This window comes from Dipodomys spectabilis, unplaced genomic scaffold (assembly GCF_019054845.1).
Source record: "Dipodomys spectabilis isolate Male_0828 unplaced genomic scaffold, ASM1905484v1 ptg000125l, whole genome shotgun sequence".
Taxonomy (NCBI): Eukaryota; Metazoa; Chordata; class Mammalia; order Rodentia; family Heteromyidae; genus Dipodomys; species Dipodomys spectabilis.
The window spans coordinates 9733442-9753321 of record NW_024870802.1 but is presented as its reverse complement, the minus strand read 5'-3'; the positions used below and the strand labels follow the sequence as shown (position 1 = coordinate 9753321).

The 19880-nt window shown below is 51.2% G+C and overlaps 1 protein-coding gene across 1 annotated transcript in view; it reads right to left on the bottom strand.

Moving 5' to 3' along the window:
* The window catches only part of Col17a1 (collagen type XVII alpha 1 chain), a 46068-nt gene that overhangs the window by 6683 nt on the left and 19505 nt on the right, over positions 1-19880 (bottom strand). The window contains exons 15-44 of the mRNA XM_042689408.1: positions 18758-18802; positions 17485-17661; positions 16451-16672; positions 16151-16180; positions 15598-15624; positions 14741-14767; positions 14599-14661; positions 13804-13908; positions 13333-13395; positions 12635-12670; positions 11988-12041; positions 11734-11769; positions 11249-11284; positions 10300-10362; positions 9077-9112; positions 8793-8864; positions 8664-8690; positions 7769-7804; positions 6122-6157; positions 5765-5845; positions 4942-4977; positions 3778-3855; positions 2894-2947; positions 2722-2763; positions 2499-2552; positions 1896-1955; positions 1232-1264; positions 1069-1143; positions 701-751; positions 202-324 (exon numbers count right to left, since the gene is read on the bottom strand). Of these exons, the coding sequence (XP_042545342.1) occupies positions 202-324; positions 701-751; positions 1069-1143; positions 1232-1264; positions 1896-1955; positions 2499-2552; positions 2722-2763; positions 2894-2947; positions 3778-3855; positions 4942-4977; positions 5765-5845; positions 6122-6157; positions 7769-7804; positions 8664-8690; positions 8793-8864; positions 9077-9112; positions 10300-10362; positions 11249-11284; positions 11734-11769; positions 11988-12041; positions 12635-12670; positions 13333-13395; positions 13804-13908; positions 14599-14661; positions 14741-14767; positions 15598-15624; positions 16151-16180; positions 16451-16672; positions 17485-17661; positions 18758-18802 (1878 nt within the window). The remainder of the gene's footprint in view (positions 1-201; positions 325-700; positions 752-1068; positions 1144-1231; positions 1265-1895; positions 1956-2498; positions 2553-2721; positions 2764-2893; positions 2948-3777; positions 3856-4941; positions 4978-5764; positions 5846-6121; positions 6158-7768; positions 7805-8663; positions 8691-8792; positions 8865-9076; positions 9113-10299; positions 10363-11248; positions 11285-11733; positions 11770-11987; positions 12042-12634; positions 12671-13332; positions 13396-13803; positions 13909-14598; positions 14662-14740; positions 14768-15597; positions 15625-16150; positions 16181-16450; positions 16673-17484; positions 17662-18757; positions 18803-19880) is intronic.

The window sequence follows — 19880 nt, the reverse complement described above, 5'->3', positions numbered from 1 at the left end:
GGGTGAGGATGAGGTTATGTGTGCGGTCAGGGGTGTAGGCCATGTTCTATGGTGGGGGGGGTGGGGAATCTCAGCATCAGTAGATGGATAGCTCCCCTACTTTATGCCCACAAACATAATCTCACCTCCCTGTGTCCCCTTCTTCCTTTCTTCCCCTTTGACCCACCCTAGAGCCAAGGCTGGAGGAATTAGGCCACTCACTCTGCATGTATTCCAAGATGTATTGCTGAATATCTTGGCCAGAGGCACCAAGGGAGCCTGGAAGCCCTGGAGGCCCTGGCGGGCCAGGTGGGCCCTGGATGTACATGGTGTTTGATGACTCTTCTGTAGGGAAGAGAGAGCATCCCATGTTAGTTACCCCACCCTAGGCCCAGACTCAGGCATTGTACCTGCAGTTTGAGGAAAAGAGCTGGTCCAGGCCAAGCCTCCCTTTGCCCACAGCAACCTGCTCAGCACCTTGCTGAGTCTCACTCCTGTCTGGCGGTGCAGAGTTGCCAGGGTCCATTCTGCGCTCATCATGGACCCCTGGCCTAGCTAGTTCTCTTTAGAAATGCATGAGCCCTTCCTCCCTTCCCCCTAGCTTGTAACCTCCTGCTAACCTGCACATGAGCCCCAGTTCTTGGAGAAGGATAGAGTCATGGACAAGAGAATGAACAGATCAATATCCTCATTCGAAGGAGGGGAGAACTTCAGTTCTTACCTCGAGAGGGACCACGGGAAAAGCTAGCAGTTCCCAGGACACCAGCGTCACCTGCAATGCAAACCAAGTAGCCCTGTGTGCACCTCTTACAGGCAGCCTTCCCTGGTCAGGCCCAACACACGTGTGTGCTTCAGCGATTGTCCCATGTCTCCTAGTCTTCTTTTCACAATGCTACCATGAGGTTCTTTTGGGCAGAGACTATTTTTCCAGGTCCTTGTCCCTGTCTCCCTGCAGTCTATTCTTTCTTTTGCCTCTTCTTTTTGCCCAAGTCTTACAAATAAGCACTCAAGGCACTCCATTCAGGGCTGGGCTTCGGGGGTCAGGCTAGACTCATTCCTCACCAGCTTGTTAGTGGATCCTTCACTGACCTTTGTCACCTTTGGGTCCCTGTGGGCCAGGTGGGCCTGGGGGTCCCTGCATGTTGAATCCAAGAGAACCAGAATCTAGAAATCAATAGCACACACAGTGCAGTTAGCCAGGGCTGGGAGAGGCTCTGGCTGGAGCAGGGCTGGGCAGGGGTTCTACACTTACCGGAGATTGAGAGCCCTGGGAGGCCTTGTTCACCTGAGGGATGGGGAGAAGGACTTTCAGTCTCACTTTCCTCCTTCCCCCTCCTCTTTTCTCTCCTCCCCTTCTGAGGATCCTCAGGGCATGGATAGTTGAGTCTATATCCTCCTTTGGGGAATGCCTGCCACATACTCATCACCTACATTGTATACACACCTGCCCTGCACACACACACACACACACACACACACACCAACTCTGGACACATACTGACATGGCATACATACCCACACTACATACACTCTTACACTGGACTGCACGCGCACTTGTATTACACGCACACCTGCACAATAAGCATACATACTAAGCCATTCACAGAGACACTCTGATCTACTTTTGCTCATGAAGACCAAATGCATTTCCATTAAGCCCTTGACAGTCAGCTCCTTCTGCCCTGGCCCTATCTCAGGTTGTGACTAATGTCAGCATTACTGTACCTTGGTGTCCCTGGAGACCTGGGGGGTGGGGGTGGGGGCTGAAGTTAAGGAGGCAGAGAGCTGTGAGATACTTATAACCAGACATTTTGGCTAGATGGGGACCATGGAGACAGGGATGGGCTTGCCTGGTCCCCCAGTGGTAAGCAGGGGACACATATCAGCTGTTGGGATCCCCAAGACTCTGTTCTCACCTTGGTCTCCTTTAGGGCCTGGGGGGCCAGGTGGGCCTGGGGGGCCAGAGAAGATGCCATCTGCAGAAGAAAGAGATAGTTGGAGTGTAATGTTTCTGAGGAAGTAGCACCTAGCATACCGTAGATGCTCAATCAACATTTTCTCAGATGCTGGCTGGCTATAAGGATGGTGTTATAGATAAATGTTTGGATATTTGGATGGCTGGACAGTTGAATATTCAAATGAATGAAAAGATGGAAGGATGGAGAGATGAATGGAAGGACAGATGAACGGAGGGATGGGTGGGTAGAGGGATCTATCGTGGAAGATGATAGATGAGTGCAAAGATCTTAACTGCTAGCACTCATGCCATCTCCTGGGCATATGTCCTGCGTACTTTATCAGACAAGCACTGCCTACTCATCCTGGAAACTCCTCGAGGGCAGAGCTGGCTCCTTCCCTCAGGCCAGGCCACCAGAGTGTTTGGATTGGCATGGTTTATTCTGCTCCCCCCCAACCCCCACCCCCACCATGTAACAAGTAGCAGGAAGGTTATACAGACGGACCAGTCAGAAAGAAGACAGACACCCGTGCCAGAGCTAGGTCCAAGTGGTGAACATTACCTGAGTCAGCCAGGAAAGATCCTGGTGGGCCTGGTGGGCCGGGCACACCTTCCCCTAAGAGGAGAAACCCCGAGACTCATTAATGCCAAGAGATGGGCCAGGAGCTCTCTGCCCAGGAGGAGGCAAAAACCTCTTTCCTTAGAGCCATTCCAGGCTCTGGGTCCCAGCGCCTCCCACCTCCTGTATCCTTTTCTCCCTCCGCAGCACGGAGCTCTGCTCTCACCTGGTGGGCCTCGGGGTCCTGGTGGGCCTGGGATGGAGGGCCCTGCAAGAGAAAGTGAGGAAGAGGAAATATGAACTCACCCTCTGAGAACAGGATCTGGGCTTCTCCACGAAGTGCCTTGAACCCCCTGGCCTTGAGATTCTCTACCTACCAAAGTCCCTGACATGCTTACCTGGGGGACCTCGTGGCCCAGGTGGGCCTGGGGGACCTCGTAAATCAAGGCCTTCTGTAGAGAGAAGAAAACAGGAAATGACAGAGACTTTGACGAGGCTGATCTTTGCCATGCTTCTTACCTTTCAGGATCGTCAGCCTCAGACTCTGGGCCACAGTCACACCCAGGGACCAGGCTGTGGGCTATGACCCTCCAGGACGCCATCTTCTATGGTGCTCACCCCCGGCAGATGGGGCTGTAAATTTGCTGGCAGCTCATGGGTATGGAATGATGGGTAGAAGCATGGGCTTCCCTATCAGACAGCCTGCATTAAAATCCTTGCTTCTGCACAGCTAGCTGGTGACTTAGGGCAACTTCTCAGGCTGTCTTGGCCTCCATTTCCTCCTTGGTAAATCAGGGTCAGTGAACTGAAGTGTCGGGAAGACTCAGTGCAATGTCACCCAATGCTGAACCCCCAACAATTCGAGCACACAATAGAGCCTGGCTTGGACTGGCAGCCATTTTAGCCATTTGGCATTCCATGTATTCAAGTAAGAGGTCCAGCTAGTGATCCATCAGGGCTCTAGAAAGTACAGTACAGGAGCCAGCCTTCTCAACCTGGGCCTGTAGTTGAGATTCTTGCTATTGGTTGTGCTTGCTGTAAGTGGGAAATGGCCCAGTTCCAAGGTGACCCAGGTCATCTTGGAACCTCAGAGCCTCTCTGACAGCTGTCCCATCCTGGCCACTGAGCTTCCCATCCAGATCAACCCTGCTGCTCTCCCCGGCTTCCACGGCCATGTGCGGGAACTGGTGACCCTCACACTAGGTGCTGCCTCACTGCTGCAGCTGCCCAGGCCCGAGTACACTGCCAGCTCCCACCTGCCCCGGACAAGGGAGGCACTCACGGGTGGAGAGGATCTCAGAGATGGAGCTGCCACTGTTCAGGAAGGAGTCACCAGTAAGTCCTGGCTCGCCTCGTGGACCTGTGGGGTGCATGTGGAGTTAGGCTGAGCACTGCCAGCAGCAATGGGCTCCGGCTTCCTCTTTGGAGAGGGCCCAGGGCTAGGAGTAGAGCCTAGCTGAGAGCCTTCTACCACCCAGCTGAGGCAGGTCTGGAAAAGGGGGTGCTGGAAGAGGGAGGGTGGGTCAAATGAAGGGGAGCACTGCCAGGGTCTGGACAGTAGACCCCACTGTGGCAGAAGACTTCCTAGGAAGATTTTTGCCAGTTTTCTGTAAGCCTGATTTGTGTGTGTGTGTGTGTGTGTGTGTGTGTGTGCATGTGCGTGCACGCACATCAGATCCTAAGCACTGTCCCTTAGCTGTCTTTGCTCAAGGCTAGCCAGTGCTTTACCACTTGGGCCACAGCTCCACTTCTAGCTTTTTGCTAGCTAATTGGAGATAAGAGTATCAGACTTCTTTACCAAAGCTGGCTTCCAACAGTGATACTCAGATCTCAATTTCCTGAGTATCTAGGGTTACAGGTGTGAGTCAGCAGTGCCTGGCTCTGATTGCTTTTTTTTTTTGGTCTGTCATGGGGCTAGAACTCAGGCCCCGGGCACTATCCCTGAGCTTTTTTTGCTCAAGGTTAGTGCTCTATCACTTTGAGCTCCACTTCCAGTTTCTGAGTGGTTAATTGGAGGCAAGAGTCTCATGGACTTTCCTACTCAGGCTGCTTTGAACTGCAATTCTCAGATCTCAGCCACCTGAGTAGCTAGGATTACAGGCTTGAGCCATCAGTGCCTGGTTCTGATTGCTTTTTGATACTTGGATAAACTATGGGACAGGGCATGATTATCAGGGTCTGGTCAGAAGAGGCAAGAGGCTATGAAAATAGCCCAACTGAACCTTGACCATGGGTCACAGAACCTCAGTCTGTCCTGAGGACACTAACACTCTCAGAAACAGGAAAGGAAACAGGAAATGGAGGCCTTGGAGGGCCCGGGTGAAGAGCTTTACCCCACCCTTTCCGAAACATCCATCTCTCCCTTTGCCTACAGCACAGGGTCCCAACCCCTGCCTGAAAGTCCTGTCTGGGAGCACTGCCCACGTTCTTCCCATGCATTGCCTACCTTGCTGTCCTGGAAGACCAGCGGGGCCAGCGGGGCCTAGAAACAAGGGTGAGGAAAAGAAAATCACACTTCTAGGGAAAATCACACTCTCAGTGGAGCTCTGCAAAGGCTACCTACTTGCATTGACCATGTGACCTCGAGTACTTCCTTTGAGCATAAATAGTTGCAATGATTAAAAATATTTAGCCACATCGTGGGCATTTTGGACAAAGGGGAAAATATTTGTTTATAATTCTTTAACTTGTGTGCATTTCATTTCCTTCCAACTTTTTTTAACCTCTTATAAGAATATAGCTTCAACCACAGAGCACATACCATTCGATGTCTTGTGTCTTTAAATAATGACTATAGGGTTTTACAACTCCCCTCAAAAGTTTTCATATTTTTTAAAACCATTGTAGGTTGCTAGATGATTTGGGAGATACTTATTACCCTAACCAATATGTTGTCTGGAATGCACATGATCATTTTCTAAGAAGAAACAAAGGATCCAAAGGCCTTTTATTCTGACTGTCACAAGCTCTAGAGGCAGAGCAATGGGGCTGAGTCCTGTTGTGAGTTGGCTGTGTGACTTTGGGAAGTCATTGGCCTGTTTTGCTGGCTTTCCTATCTGCACATGCTGAGGGAGGTGCTGGCTTCTTGTGCCATGGGGCAGGATGACAGACCACTCTTCCTGCCCAGGAGCACAAGGCTAAGCTTTCCCAGAACTTCCTTACTCCTGTTTCCTGTCCTCAGTTCTAAGACCAGAGAAAACATGGCTGGATATAGTCCAGCACAACTACAGCCTACTGTTTATTGGGGAAAAGCAAGAAAATGGACTGACCTGGAGTCCCCGGAGGTCCAGGGGGTCCCATGGCACCAGGAGGTCCTGGAGGTCCTGGGACAGTGACTGTGGATAATTCCCCTGAAAACACAAAGCACATGGAATATTGAGCTCCACTCTTCCTGCTTGGAGGTCCTGGAAACCCCAGTGGGTTACAGGCTGGCCAGGACAACATCACTGCCTCTCCTCGTCTCTAACTCCCCCTAGTCCTAGCTGCTGATCCAGACTCAACAGCCAAAGCCACATCCCAGCCAGTCATCTTCCTGCCAACTAGTGCTTCTCGGAGGCTGTCAAGGCAGATGCGGGTCATGGGCTACACACAGACAGCACAGGGACCATCTCTCCCAGCTTGCCTACCTGAAGTCAGGACTCTGCCTGGAGCCCCGGGTTCACCTAGGGGAGGATGAGGAGGAGAGCTGGTCAGATGGATCAGTTAGTGGCTCAGTAAGTCACTTTCAAGGCTTCTCTGACTACATTGGAGGCACTTGGGGGCCTCTCATTTTCAGGCTGAAGGCTTTTTTTTCCCCCCTCCTGGCATGAGGCCTGAACTCTGGGCCTGGGCGCTGTCCCTCAGCTCAGGGCTAGCACTCTACCACTTGAGCCACAGCGCCACTTCTGGCTTTTTCTGCTTATGTGGTGCTGAGGAATCGAACCCAGGGCCTCATGCACACGAGGCAAGCACTCTACCACTGAGCCACCTTCCCAGCCCAGGCTGAAGGCATTTTAATAAACTGAAGGGGGCCTGCAAGATGTACTTTATGCAATCTCTTGGGCCTGAGCATCTGTCTTCTCTCCCAGAATGGCTTCATGGGAGACGGTGGGAATGTGCACCCTGCAGGGAGGAGAGAATGAGGCTGACTAGAGAATCATCCTGTGCCCTCGTCTCTTCCTGAGAATTGCCCAAAGGTCAAAGGACAGCGGCGATAAGCACAGGAGGCAGAGGGAGGGAGTCCCAGAGTACTGCTGAGGGCTCTAGTTCCCAGGGATGGCATGAGGGCTGGGCAGCATGAAAGAGGTTCTACAGTTAGTAAGCTGAGAAGTCGTGAGTTATACAGAGGTTCACAGCTCTTCTTTGCCACGTGTCTCTGGTGCTGGACTTTCTAGAAGAGAGTATAGAATTCATATGTCTGCAGACACATCCACCGTGGGGTGTGTCTTTCACTGATAGTCCGTGGATGGCTTGGGGAGAACAAGGGAGTGGGACTGCATGTAGAAAAGCTCCTCAGGCTGGGGGTGTAGCTCAGCGGTAGGGCGCTTGCCTAGCATGCAGGAGGGTCTAGGTTTGACCCCCTGCACCACTTCCCACAAGCCTCTCAACTGGAGGTCCTTTAGGAGACTCTTTCTATTTCTGAAGTTGTGTGAGCCGTGAAATCACACAGTGGAAGGATGGACTGTGATGAGCTCTGCTCTCCAAATCCAGGTGGTCAAGATAGGAGAAAGCGCTTGAGTTTGTTTTGTTGGAACACAATCCAATAACCGGTGATGTCCCTTCTTGTGCATCTTGTCCAGGGAAGTGTCTGAAGTTCCCTTGGACAGGAAGTCACAGAAGGACAGGATTCCTACAAACCTACACAACCTCATGGAAGGCACGATCCCTGAACAGACCTATAGGCCTTGGGAAGTATGAACACCATATTTGTATCATTTTAGGGTTATATTTATTTATCCTGGGAAAAAAAACTCAAAATCCTTGGCCCAACTTGTCATTAGAAGTAGAGGCAAATCAGCTGATGAGAAGCTTTGGGGATACTGCGCCCTTCATCTTTCTGCCACATGGCCTATAGCCATGAAATGGAGGCTTAGGTTTGGGAAGGGAGAGGCTGAGAATCCAGGGCCTGGTTTCTCAGCGCAGATCCCTGGGCTTCCCATCTCAGCCTTCTGCTCGAGCCACTAGATGCCACTGTTGGTCCAGGCTGTGGTCAGAGAAAACCCTCCCTCCTACCCCTCCCTCCCTCTTTCACACATGGCCACTGGAAAGAATATTTTATCTGGAAAATCACTTACCTCGAGCCCCTGGTCTGCCAGGGCTGCCAGGAAGTCCTGATGTGATCAAACACAAGTCAGTCAGGATAATTAAGGTCCAGCCATTCCACATGCCCTTGGGCAGTAACCAGGGCTCTGTCACTCAGCAGAGCCACACCAGCTGGCCCACTGAAGCCCTGAGACCCACAGTCTGGCTTCCAGCTCCTCTGGGGATGGGGATTTTATCTAAGCCCTGTCCCTCTCGGGAAATGGGGGGGAAATGGGGCACACAGCCCGGGTTGAGGCAGGCAGAGTCTGAGGTCTCAGTCCCTCTGGGCTGTGAGTGCTCAGGCATTTGCAAAGCTTCCCCTGGTCCCCTGTCCTTGCAGACTAGGGGCGGGGCCAGCTTGTCCAGAGCAGCAGTGCTTGCCTACCCCACGTGTCACAAGGATGTCACTGGGCATCCAGATTTTGAGGCGCTGCTGCTTGGCTTCTTTCTAACTCTTTGTCTAATTTCCTTTAGGAAATGAGCGAGTGGGTTGTATAATGATTTCTCAGACCCAAATGGGTATTGCAAGGTGGGCTTTAGCACAGAGGCTGGCCCATCCAGGATGAGAATGAGAATGCTTACTCCCTCCTTGCCAGTGGGTCTCTGTTGGCTTAACAGGACTCCTGGCCAGCAGTGGCCCCCATAGGCTTGGGGCTCTTCCCTGGACAGAGCACAGAGAGATAGAATCAGCATATAGCTTGACGTGATGGCATTCTAGATTGTCCTTTGTTATTCCTTCTTATGGTGCTTCCAAGACTCACAGTGAGTCTGTGTTTGCTGGGAAGTTCAGTGGGGACAGGACAGTGTCAGGTGAAAGAAGAAGTGTGGCTAAGTGCCTGTCCTTCGAAGAAGTGGGAGGTGGCAGCTAGGGGTGACCTGATGACTTACCCTGAGGTCCCTGGGGTCCTGTGAGACCTGCCAAAAATGAGACAAGGAGCAAGAGTTGAGGACTTGAGGGCCATCCCCGTAGTACCACACCCTCAAGAGGGCTGTGCCTCTTTCTTCCTGCCCTGTTACCTGGCTTTCCTGGGTCTCCAGAAGGTCCTGGAGGACCACGGGTCCCAGGTATTCCTTTCAGACCTTGTTCACCTGCAGAACGCATGACTGATGAGAACACCTAACCTGCCGGCCCTTCTGAGCCTGTGACTCGCTGGCAGGTAGGCAGGTGGAAGAAGGGGCCTCATTTGTCCCTCGTTTGATGGAGGGGCTCGGGTAGGACATGGATGCAGGGACATGGGCAGGACAGGGAGTAGGAGGCGTGAGCAGGTAACGAGAGCACAGGAAGCAGAGCAGTGACCAACCTCTTGGGCCTTGCTGTCCGTTGGGGCCAGCGGGGCCTGGGAAAGCAGAATGCAAAGTTCATGAGTTACTCCTGGGGAAATTTTGGTGACTCCCGCTACTTGGAGCACAGAGACTTCCAGGTAGGGAGCCCATGATGCCCTTCCTGTGGCCCTCAACTGCAGGAGAGAACCTTTTATGGTGACACCTCTGGATCTAGCCTTCTCCCTGCCCCCTCTCTAAGCCAGCAGTGGTCTATTTGATGGCAGAGAACAGCCCAGGACGCTGCATCACCATGAGAGCTTGGATGTCCCTGAGATTTGACTTATTTACTTGAGGACTGAGAAGTCAAGGCCCCGCAGGTTCTGTCTCCTGTGACCTAGGCAGCATCCTAACCTCTACCTGAAGGAGGGTCCTTACGAGACCATGGCTCCTTCTCACCTACCTCTGTGTTTTACTCACATTGCTGTCTCTGCACGGACACTTAACCAAGCTGGTTGTCTGCTGAAAGTTGTCCTAAGATTTTAAGAATCCCCCAAATGCCACCTTTGGGCTGGGAATGTGGCTTCGTGGTAGAATGCTTGCCTCACATGCATGAAGCCCTCAGTACCACATAAACAGAAAAGGCTGGAAGTGGTGCTGTGGCTCAAGTGGTAGAGGGCTAACTCAAGCCCAAGGACTGGCAAAAAGAAAAAAAAAAAAGAAACCAAAATGCCACTTTTCTCCCTTGGGAAGGAATTTCTCCCTCAACCATGTCCTCATACCTTTCATGCCCCCTTTTACAAGCCTTGCGTCCCCTTGAGGGGCTAAATGTCTTACTTGCCAAGAACCTTACTCATCCTGTATACGCTCAGTGCTTACTAAGAGTTGGTTAGATGAATGAGAGGGGCTCAAGCCCCCATTGGGACTTAAAAGACCCCAGGCCTGGCTGACAGGCATCTTGGTGATGTTTTCCCCAAAGGGTGGCAGCTTACAGGGAGAGGTCTCAAAAGACCTCAACCCTTTTCTGTTCTCAACGGGCAGGGAGAAGCCAGGCAGGCTGGCCAGTGCCCTGCCAAGTCCGCCCCAGAGCAGTGAGAACCCCTCAGAGAACCATAGCTCATGAGCCCTGGGCTGTAGGGAGACCCGTCCAGGGCTCGGCAGGGGAGAGTTCAGGGGAGGTAGCTCTACAAGAGAGGTTTCTCCAGGGCCACAGTGACCACCTCAATGGGCAGAACCACTGCATTTGCTCCTTTGAGCCACTTACCCACTGCTCCTTTGACTCCAGGCTCTCCCACAGCCCCAGGCAATCCTCTCACTCCAGGCTCGCCTGCAAAAGACATAGGACCAGAGTGGGCTCTGATTGCAGTAGCATGCACTCAGCTCCCTAACCTTAACCCATTCCCCATTCTACCCCGAGGAGCAAGCAGGAAGAGATCTATGCTGATTTGTTTGGAGGCCAAAGCCACCTGAGTCCCCATTCCCCCAGTTCCCAGGCAGCAGGTGTAGACTGTCCCAGGAACCACCTGTGATGAATGTGTATGAAGATGGTTTCCTTGGAAACAGAAAGCTACCCAGCAAAGTATTATTACTCCTAGTTTTCTTTTAAATCATGCCAGTTTTCAGGAAGTGGCTGAGTGGGTGCCGTGGTGTGTGGTGTGAGGTTTCTGTTACTTGGGAATTGTTGATTAATTTTCTCAACTTGATTTCCCTAAAGAATATAAGACAGCTAAAAACTGCTCTTTCTGATCCTAAACAACAACCTAATATGGTTGTTGTTTAGACTTTGTGTTCTGATGCTTCCTTCACTCCATTCTCGGCTTTACTTTCACTTCTGTATGCTGCTTCTAGGCACATTTCTTGAAGGTCTTTCTTTTATGTATTTTTGTCTGTCAGTATCGGGGCTTGAACTCAATTGCTTTTAGCTTTCTTTTTTCTCTCAAGGTTGGTGCTGTGCTACTTGAGCCACTCTTTCAGTTCTAGCTTTGGGCTGGTTAATTGTAGATGAGAATCTCTTGGACTTCTCTGCCTGGGCTGGTTTCTAACTGTGATGTTCAGATCTCAGCCTCCTGAATAGCTAAGATGACAGGTGTGAGCCACCAGTCCCCAGCTTTCCTTGAAAGTCTTGAAACAGAGATTCTGTCTTATCTTTCCATACTTTCCCCACTTCCAGTGATGGGTACGTTTTTAGAAAGCCATGAATGGAAGGGACTGACCTGTGAGACCTCGGGGTCCTTTCTCACCCTGGTCACCTAAAACAGATGTGGGAGAGGAAAGGTACTGTTATTTGGTAGCAAGGACAACAATACTCCCCAAGTAACAGGGGTGCCTGGGCGTCACAATACACTGATAAAGTCAGAGGAGCATATTCCATCTCTAGGGGGGGCAGGTCCCATCCACAAACAGGTCCCTAGCCCCTGGCAGGGCACATGTGGGGAGTACTGGGCACAAGGAGAACCAGAACAGAGGACAGACACCCCAGGATGTTCATTCTGAGTCCCCTCGACAATGATCGTGTGATGTTGGTACTTTATTGCCTCTTTGTGCCTCAGTTTCCCTGAGAGACTAGAGAAGGATGAGCTCTCAACTCCCTCTTAATCTCAGGGCCCAAGAGCCAGAGTCACATATGACCTCAGACCCTGCATCAAGAGTGGCACCTAGGTGCCTGTGCTGGGGACTGAGCAACAGTGGAACAACATACCTTTGGGTCCTGGTGGTCCCATAAGCCCTTTGTCACCTGAAAAGGAAGCAGACATCTTGATGTTAGGAGCCTTGCAGAGGATGATCAAGAAGGGTCAATGGCTACCTCGGAAGAAGGCAGTCTTCTGTATCTGAACTCATCCCCCAATTACACTTATTAGCTACCTGCTAATCATGTCCTCCCCACACCCAGCCTCCTCCCCCAGACCTCACAGCGTGACATCCCCTTCCTACCAGACCTTTCCCTCAGCTCACCTTTGATACCAGGGAGCCCCACTTCGCCTCGAAGCCCTTGGAGACCCATAGAGCCTGCCAAGCAGAGGAAAACATATGGGTGGATCAACATCCCATCTCCCAAGGGAGAGACACACATGAACACTGGTGTGCACACATTCACCACGCAGACACAGACACACAGATGCACACACACCCTGGAGTAAAAGTCAAGGGCTGCTTTCCCTGTCTCCCATGTCACTGCTACATGATCCTGATCCAGGTTCCTTGTTCCTGTCCCTCACCAGGCCCTGGCTTTTAAAGTATATGATAGAACCTCAGGAGAGACATAAGCTGCAACTCAAGATTTTGAGGGTAGCAGGACAAGATTTTTTTGGCCCCTAGGGAATGAGACAGAAGCAGGCACTTGCTAGGTAAGAGCAAGATGAAAACTTCCTATTGCTGAAGTTGCTGGGAGGGTGGGTCTCAGGCCCCATACAACCCACCCACTGGACAGGACCACCCAAGCCCAACCTCAGGAGATTCAGCATGGGGTTGATTTTGTGTCTCTAGGAAGCTTTCTTTATAAATACGGCTTCTCTTGCTTTAAAAAACGTCTGGTTCTCCTTTTAACATTCTTTTTGTGGTCCCTGGAAATGGTACCTATTTACAAGAAGCAGCACACTGACCTGGAGGACCCTGCAGGCCAGGAGGGCCACTGGAACCTGAGAAGAAAGACAAGATGATCATCAGAGGTTAGGTGCAGGCCATGGACATCTGAGCCCAGGGTGAAGGGCAGGTAGGGGGCGGGGAGGGAGTTCACTTCTAGATGAGGGCTGGGTGGGTAAGTGTTGCTCACACCATGTGGGTATTTGCCAAGACCCCACACCAGAGGGCCAGCAGTGGTCCCAATGCAGTGTCCTCCATAGGCAGGCTGTGGCTGGGTGGGGTAGGAGGCCCTTGCTCCTTTCTGACCAGAGGAAGATGTTCTGGTTGGGACTGGGGTCAGGAGGGGTGGTGACCAGATGGGCATCACGCTGTGAGGAGGGGTCCATTCTCTCTGGGCTGTGCTGACTTGAGACTTTCAATGAGTGCCTCTGGGCCTCAGTCAGTGGAGGAAATCATCCATGATTTCCTGTGTGATCATCCCCCCACGGGGACCACACAACGTGGCCACAGAAGAGAGATGGAAATGTGGCTTTAACCCCACTCCTGGGTCAAAATGATGGCTGCAGTCTTAGATCTTAGGGATTCTTTTGTGGGGGAGACACTCTGGGGGATATTACGTCTTGCCCTGGCCGCAAGCAGTAGGCTAGTATTGTCTGCCACCTCAAGGCCTGTTCTCTGTGACCCATTCCTGGGATTTCCTCTTGGGCACTTGACATACCTTTGGGGCCCACAGAACCGGGAACACCAGGAGGGCCCTGAGGACCCACGTTGCCAGCAGCGCCTGAGGAGAAATGGAGGAAGGGCCATTTTGAGAGGGTCCTGGAAAGCCCGCATGCCACCACGCCACGCCACCACCCTCCCTGCCCTTTGCTCTCTACCATGGCCTTGTCCCACTATGGAAAGACTATTTCTCTAGAACCGATTCTCAAGGTCCCAAGGCTTGCAGCCTGTTCCACAACCCTGTGCCTGGACCCATACAGCATTGTTAATTGTGTCTCCATAGGGCCTCGACAGATCCCAGCTCAAGGTAAGCACACAATGTTACTGATGTATTGAGTCAGCAGATGAAAGGAAGAAAAGGGGGAAGAAAGGTAGGTAGGAAGGAAGGGAGGGAGGGAGGAATGGAGGAAGGGAGGGAGGAGGGAAGAAAGGAGTGAGTTAACCTTCTTGGTGAAGAATTGCTTCTTACCTTTGTCTCCTTTCTCACCAAATCCAGGAGGCCCTGGTACACCTGGAGGTCCTATAGGGCCTTCTCGCCCTCTCTGGCCCATGGGTCCTTCCATGCCGGGATCTCCTAAAGACAGGTGTAGCCAATTGTAGATGAGGTCTCTTGCAGGAGTCAAGAACTCCCCTTGCTGCAGGCAGAACACTGGCCTGGAGTCTCCTCTTTAGTTCCCTACTCCTCCTCGGCCCTGCAGTCTCAACTCAGCCCAGAAGCCAAGGTGACCTTTTGGAGATGTGAGTATATCACATCCCACCTCTGTCCCAAACTACAATAGCTTCTCATCTCACTCCAAGTAAGAGTTGGCATCCTTAGGGTGACTCTGAGGTCCCACGATTGGCATCCTTCCCTTGGCCATCCCTTCAGCCTCTCCAGGTTCCACCTTCCTCCTTGAACTTGCTTTTGGGCTCCTAGCTGTGGCTGCTCTCTCTGTCTGGAATGTTTCCCCAGGTCTTGTGCCTGGCTCCCTCTCTGTTCAAGTCTTGCTCCCCGATTTCCTATTTAACCCCTACGAACACTGACGCCCCATGTCCCACCTGGCTGAATTTCCTGTCTCACATCCCTCCCCACCCTGTACGTATGTCACTTAATTGTCATGCTTACTGTCTCTACCCCACCAAATGTGAGGTCCACAACTGTGGGGTGGAACCCTGCCGCTTCTGTCTTGTTCTCCTAAAACAGGGCTTGGCACGTAGCACGCATTCAATGCTTATTGAATAAGTCAGCAAGGGAAGAAATGAATGGGAAAAACAGGCTTCTTACCCAGGCTTCCTTTTTGGCCCTTTGGTCCTTCAGGGCCAGGGTGGCCCAGGGGCCCAGGGTTACCTGCAAATACACAAGAGGACCTCAATTCCTAGATCCCCCAGAAGCGGGAACCCCAAACCAGCAGCAGGGGATTACATACCTATAACCCCAGGGGGCCCTCGGTCTCCTGCAGGAACAAAGGTAAGAGAGATGTCAGCCAGAGGACCTGGCTCAGTTCCCTGTGGGAGCCCATGGGATTCAGGTAAGGCTGCCAGAGTGAGCAAATAGAACTACGCATATCCACTAACAGTGGGTTTGCAGATAATCACAATAACATTTTTTACTATAAATATATCTTGTAAAATACACAGGAGAAAAGTTAATGTGCTGCTTATCTGCAACTCAAATATAATTGAGAATCTTGTACTTCACCTGACTACTCCAGGTTGTAGGGCACTGGAGTTATAAGTCCCCACCTGAGCAACGGAGGGAGGGGTGTGGGCTGCAGACTGGAGCCTTGGGACAAAGGGGCTTGGGCAGCAATTCAGATGTATGTGTGGGGATGAGGAAGGTGGTCAGGGAATCATGACAAAAGAGTGGAGAGAACTGGAGGACTAACAAGTGGAGGAATCCTGGCTCCTGCGCCCGGGTGTCTTGGGAAGCTAGGTGGAGCTGGGACAGAGGTGAGTCTCGGTATGGAGTGGGCAGTCCTGGTCACAGTCACCTGTGGTAACCAGGGCTGGAGACCCCTGACCCCATCCACACCTGCTGAATCAGAGGCTTGGGACTGGGCCCAGAATCCTCCAGCAATTCCTCCACACATGGAAGCTTGCCCACCCCAGTCAGATGAATCAGAGAAAGCTGTCCTTGTCCAGTGAGGGCCAATGGGATGGAAGACCTCCTTGGTTTCCCTCTGAGTGCTTTGCTCAGTGTGAGGTATGTTTTCTGACCCTGGCTGCTTGCTTCAAACATCAGCCCTTCCCAACATTGCAGGCCAAATGTCTACAGAATATTTACCTTTCGGGCCTTGACTCCCCATGTCACCTAAAACCAGAAAGATAAGAAAACTGTGAGGTAAGAAAACTGGGTGAGAACCCAGAGCCACGTGAGGACATGTGGCCCATATGACAAGCTCACTGGGTCCCCTCGGGGTACGCAGGCGTGCCACGGGGTCCCTTCTGCTAAGAATCTCTAAAGCAATTCTCAGCTCCTCAGTAGACAATAAGGTTGTTCACCTTCTCCTTCTGCCATATGGAAAGGAAGGAAGAAAAGAAAGAAAGAAAGAAAAAAAAAGAAAGGAAGGAAGGAAGGAAGGGAGAGAGAGAAAGAAAGAAAGAGAAAGAGAGACAGAGAGAGAGAGGAAGGAAGGAAAGAAGGAAAGAAGGAAGGGAGGGAGAGAGGGAGGAAGAAAAAGAGAAAGAACAGAAAGAGATAAAGAAAGAAGGAAAGAAAGAACATGAGAGAGAGAGAGAGAGAAAGAGAGAGAACGAACAAGTTTTCCAGTGTGCCTAGAACCCTCACTTCCAGCCTCAGGACAGAGACCAGGGAAGGACTTAGATGATCACAATACCTTTAGGGCCAGGACTTCCTCGGAGGTTTCCTACAGGAGAAAGTAAATCCTGAGTCAGTGTCACAATTTGCATGAACCTTACACACAAAGGAGTTGGTCACAGATGGCAGGGAGACACAGGAGCTAGCACCAGGAATCAGATTCTACATTGGGCTGTTCTATGATCCTGAGCAATTCGTCCCTTCAGGACTCAGCTTCTCTAGCAGTGAAATGGGATTCCCGTCCTGGTTCTCCTGCCTCTCAGGAAAGAGAAGATGGGAGGAGAGGCACACGAAGCCAGGTGGCTGTGGGCAAGCTTACCATTTTCCTGTTCCGTCATTAGCTTGTTCCGCACGAATAACCACAGTGCCTCTTGGTTGAGGCCATCGAGCCCCGCTTTGCTGTCACCCACTCCGATGCCAGGTGCCACACCCTGGAGGCGGTCCTTGCTGCTTCTTTCTACCTTTTCCTCAAAATACAGCACGTTATTTCTGATCTTCTCCAGCTCATCCACGCGAGCCTTCAGCTTCCTCACCTCTTCAGCTACAACAGACAGATGCGAGCAGTCAGCAAGATCCTGAACCTTGCAGACACTCCTTGTGGAAAGCCTGCCATGGGGTTCTGGGTCTGGGGTCTTCTTCATGCCTCTGGGCACATCTTGCTGGAATACTAATGCAGGGACTATCTGTGTGGCCATTGTGTGGTTTCTTCTTCTTCTTTATTTGTTTGTGTTGGTCCTGGGGCTTGAACTCAGGGCCTAGGTGCTGTCTCTGAGTGATTGTGTTCAAGACTAGGCTCTACAACTTGAGTCATACAGTCATTTCTGGCATTTTGCTGGCTAGTTGAAGATAAGTCTCATAACTTTCCTGACTGGGTTGGCTTTGAATCACGGTCCTCAAATCTGAGCCTCTTGAGTAGCTAGGATTACAGGCATGAAACATCAGTGCCCAGTAGGATTAGCTTCTTAACACACTCTGGAGCCTTAAAGAAACCTGCCTGCGCATTAGGCGCATCATTTTAGCAAGGTGACACAGCTTTCCCTCGCTCCTTCTGCAGTAAGAGATGGCGGGGAAGGCAACACAGGTTTTAGGAAAAGGGAAAAGCAGCAAGGTGATGAGAAGACTTGGCTTTCTGGTCAAGTGTAGCCAAGTTCACACAGCTGTGGGAGTGTGATACAGCATCAGGAGCTGCCTTAGGATGCTAGCACCCCAGTGGTAGCAGTGTGACCTCGGCCAGGGTCCTCCTGGGGCGCAGCTTCCAGGCCTTGTACTAGTGAACTCAGAGACCTTGGCCCTGACTGTCTGTCTGTCTGTCCCTGTGGAGAAGCAGTGGGCAGGGCCATCTGTGTTACCTACCCAGAGCAATGAGGCCAAACAGCAACCCCAGGAGCAGCAGCCAGGTGAGCAGCAGGCCCAGCAGCCATTTCCACCAGGTACAGCAATTACCACAGGGGCACCAGGCCGGGGCGCCCCCCCATGCTCCCCCGCCGCCACCTCCGCCACCACCGCCGCCATGGTCATAGCCGTGGATTTCTGTGGAAGAAACAGGAAAGGTGAGACAGAAGGTCCCTGCCTTTTTTCTTCCAAGTTCTCTGGCTTTTGGTCACTTCCTGTGGGCCTGAATGACTTGGAGCAGGGATTTCCAGCTCTACAGGAACATTCCTATGGCCTGCTGAGTGGTAGAAGTCTGACAGTCCTGGGCTTCAGCTGCGTGACTCTGACAAGGTCAACTAACCTTACTGTTTTCTGTGTATATATAATGGGGTTGAGAGACGACCTATTTCATCAAGTGGTTGTTGAATAAGGCTGGGCACTTGTGGCTCATGTCTGTCATCCTATCTACTACTCAGGAGGCTGAGATCAGAGGACTATGATTCAAAACCAGCCCAAGCTGGCAAATCCAAGGGACTGCTAATCTCTAACTAACAAAAAGCTGGAATAGGAGGTATAGGTTAAATGGTAGAACACCGATAGAACCTCACTTGATAAAGCACCTCGTCTGTAGTCCCCACAGTGCCTAGAATGTAAGGGGTATCCCATAAATACAAAGCATGGGTTCAGAAAGAAAGGGTTTGCCGTTCTCTAAAACAGAGTGAAAAGGGGTTAGGGATTTAGCTCAGTGGAATTGCACTGGCCTAGCAGTGCGAGACCCAAAGTTTGGTCCTCAGTTCTGCAAAACCAAAACCAAAAACCAAAACACCCTTCACCCAAAACAAAAACAAAACAATAAAACGACAACAACAAAGAGACTTAGGGTGCTGTTACTACAAGTCAGGGAGGAAGGGGCAGAAGTGCACAAGGGGAAACACACATGGTTCAGTGTCATCTTGGGCCGTGTGGAAGGTTCTGTAGAGACCCACAGAAACCCTGTTGTGTTGTTTCTGCCTTGACGGCCTTGGACCTCAGAGCCCACAGTGGGCTCTGTGAAGCACTGTTCGCTGGGCTACCTCCTTCTGTGGCTACCTCTGGCCCTCAACCTTTCCACAATGCAGAAACAGTCCATTCTGGGCTGTTAGGGAGCCAGAGCTGGGTTGCTCCTGTGGGCACTTGCTCCAGGCCAGGGGTCAACATCAGTCTATTAACTACAACCTCAGATCCATCACTGCACATCTTCCCCGTTCTCACTCACCTGCTGAGGTGGCCTTGCCTTTTGCTGACACCGTCTTCAGGTCTCCTGAAAGCACAAACACGAGTTTGGCCCTGAGCATTTAGATGGGAAGAGCTAAGAAGCCAGCCTCTCACACTGATTCAGGTAGGGCCTCAAGTAACTTTGCCCCGAAGCTCCTTGCAGAATGGCAGTGTGTATAGAGACATCCAATAACTCAATCCTCACAGATCTGGCATTTGCAGTAAGTGCATTGGTGAGGACACAGTGTGGCCAGCTGTTAATGGGGCTAGGGTAGCATTGGAAGAGGGTTATTTATGAGACTCTGACACTAGTTGAAGACTAGTGGAATTTTCTAGAAATTTGTCATCAGATTCTGAAAAAATATCTTTTGATTTCAAACCTAACCCCATCCCTTAAATATGATTTCGAGCCAAGTTCCCATGTACTTGTCAGGATGATAACCGATTCAATTTGCATTTACTTAAAAATGTCCCATGACTTCACTTTCTCCTTCTTCCTACCGCCAGCAAATAAGAGATTCTACAGGGCCTTGTAAAGACATGTAATTACAAAAGATTCTGGATAGTTGTGTAAGAAAGAGAAAAAAAAAGCTAGTGAGTGCTTTGGAAAGCAGTTTCTATTAGTTTCAGAAATCTCTGTAGAATTGGTAGGGTGAAAAAAATATATAGCTGTAGACACTTGAAAACAAGGCTTCTATCAATATTGTGCATCCAAGTATTGCCTGAGGGAACTTTCTAAGATGCAGCTTTCAGCTGGGCACAGTGGCTCATGCCTATAATTGTAGCTACTCAGGAGGATGAGATCTGAGGATGGACGTTAGAAGCCAGCCTGGGCAGGAAAGTCCATGAGACTTATCTCCAATTAACCACTCAAAAGCCGGAAGTGGAGCTGAGGCTCCAGTGGTAGAGCACTAGCCTTGAGCACAAAAGCTCAGGGACAGTGCCTAGGCCCTAAGTTCAAGCTCCAGGACTGGCATGTGTGTGCACACACATGCACTCTCTCTCTCTTACACACACACACACACAGCTTTCTACTCAGCAGGGGTGTGTGTGTGTGTGTGTGTGTGTGTGTGTGTGTGTGTTTAGATTCTGCATTTCTAACATGCTTTCCAAGTAAGGCCAGT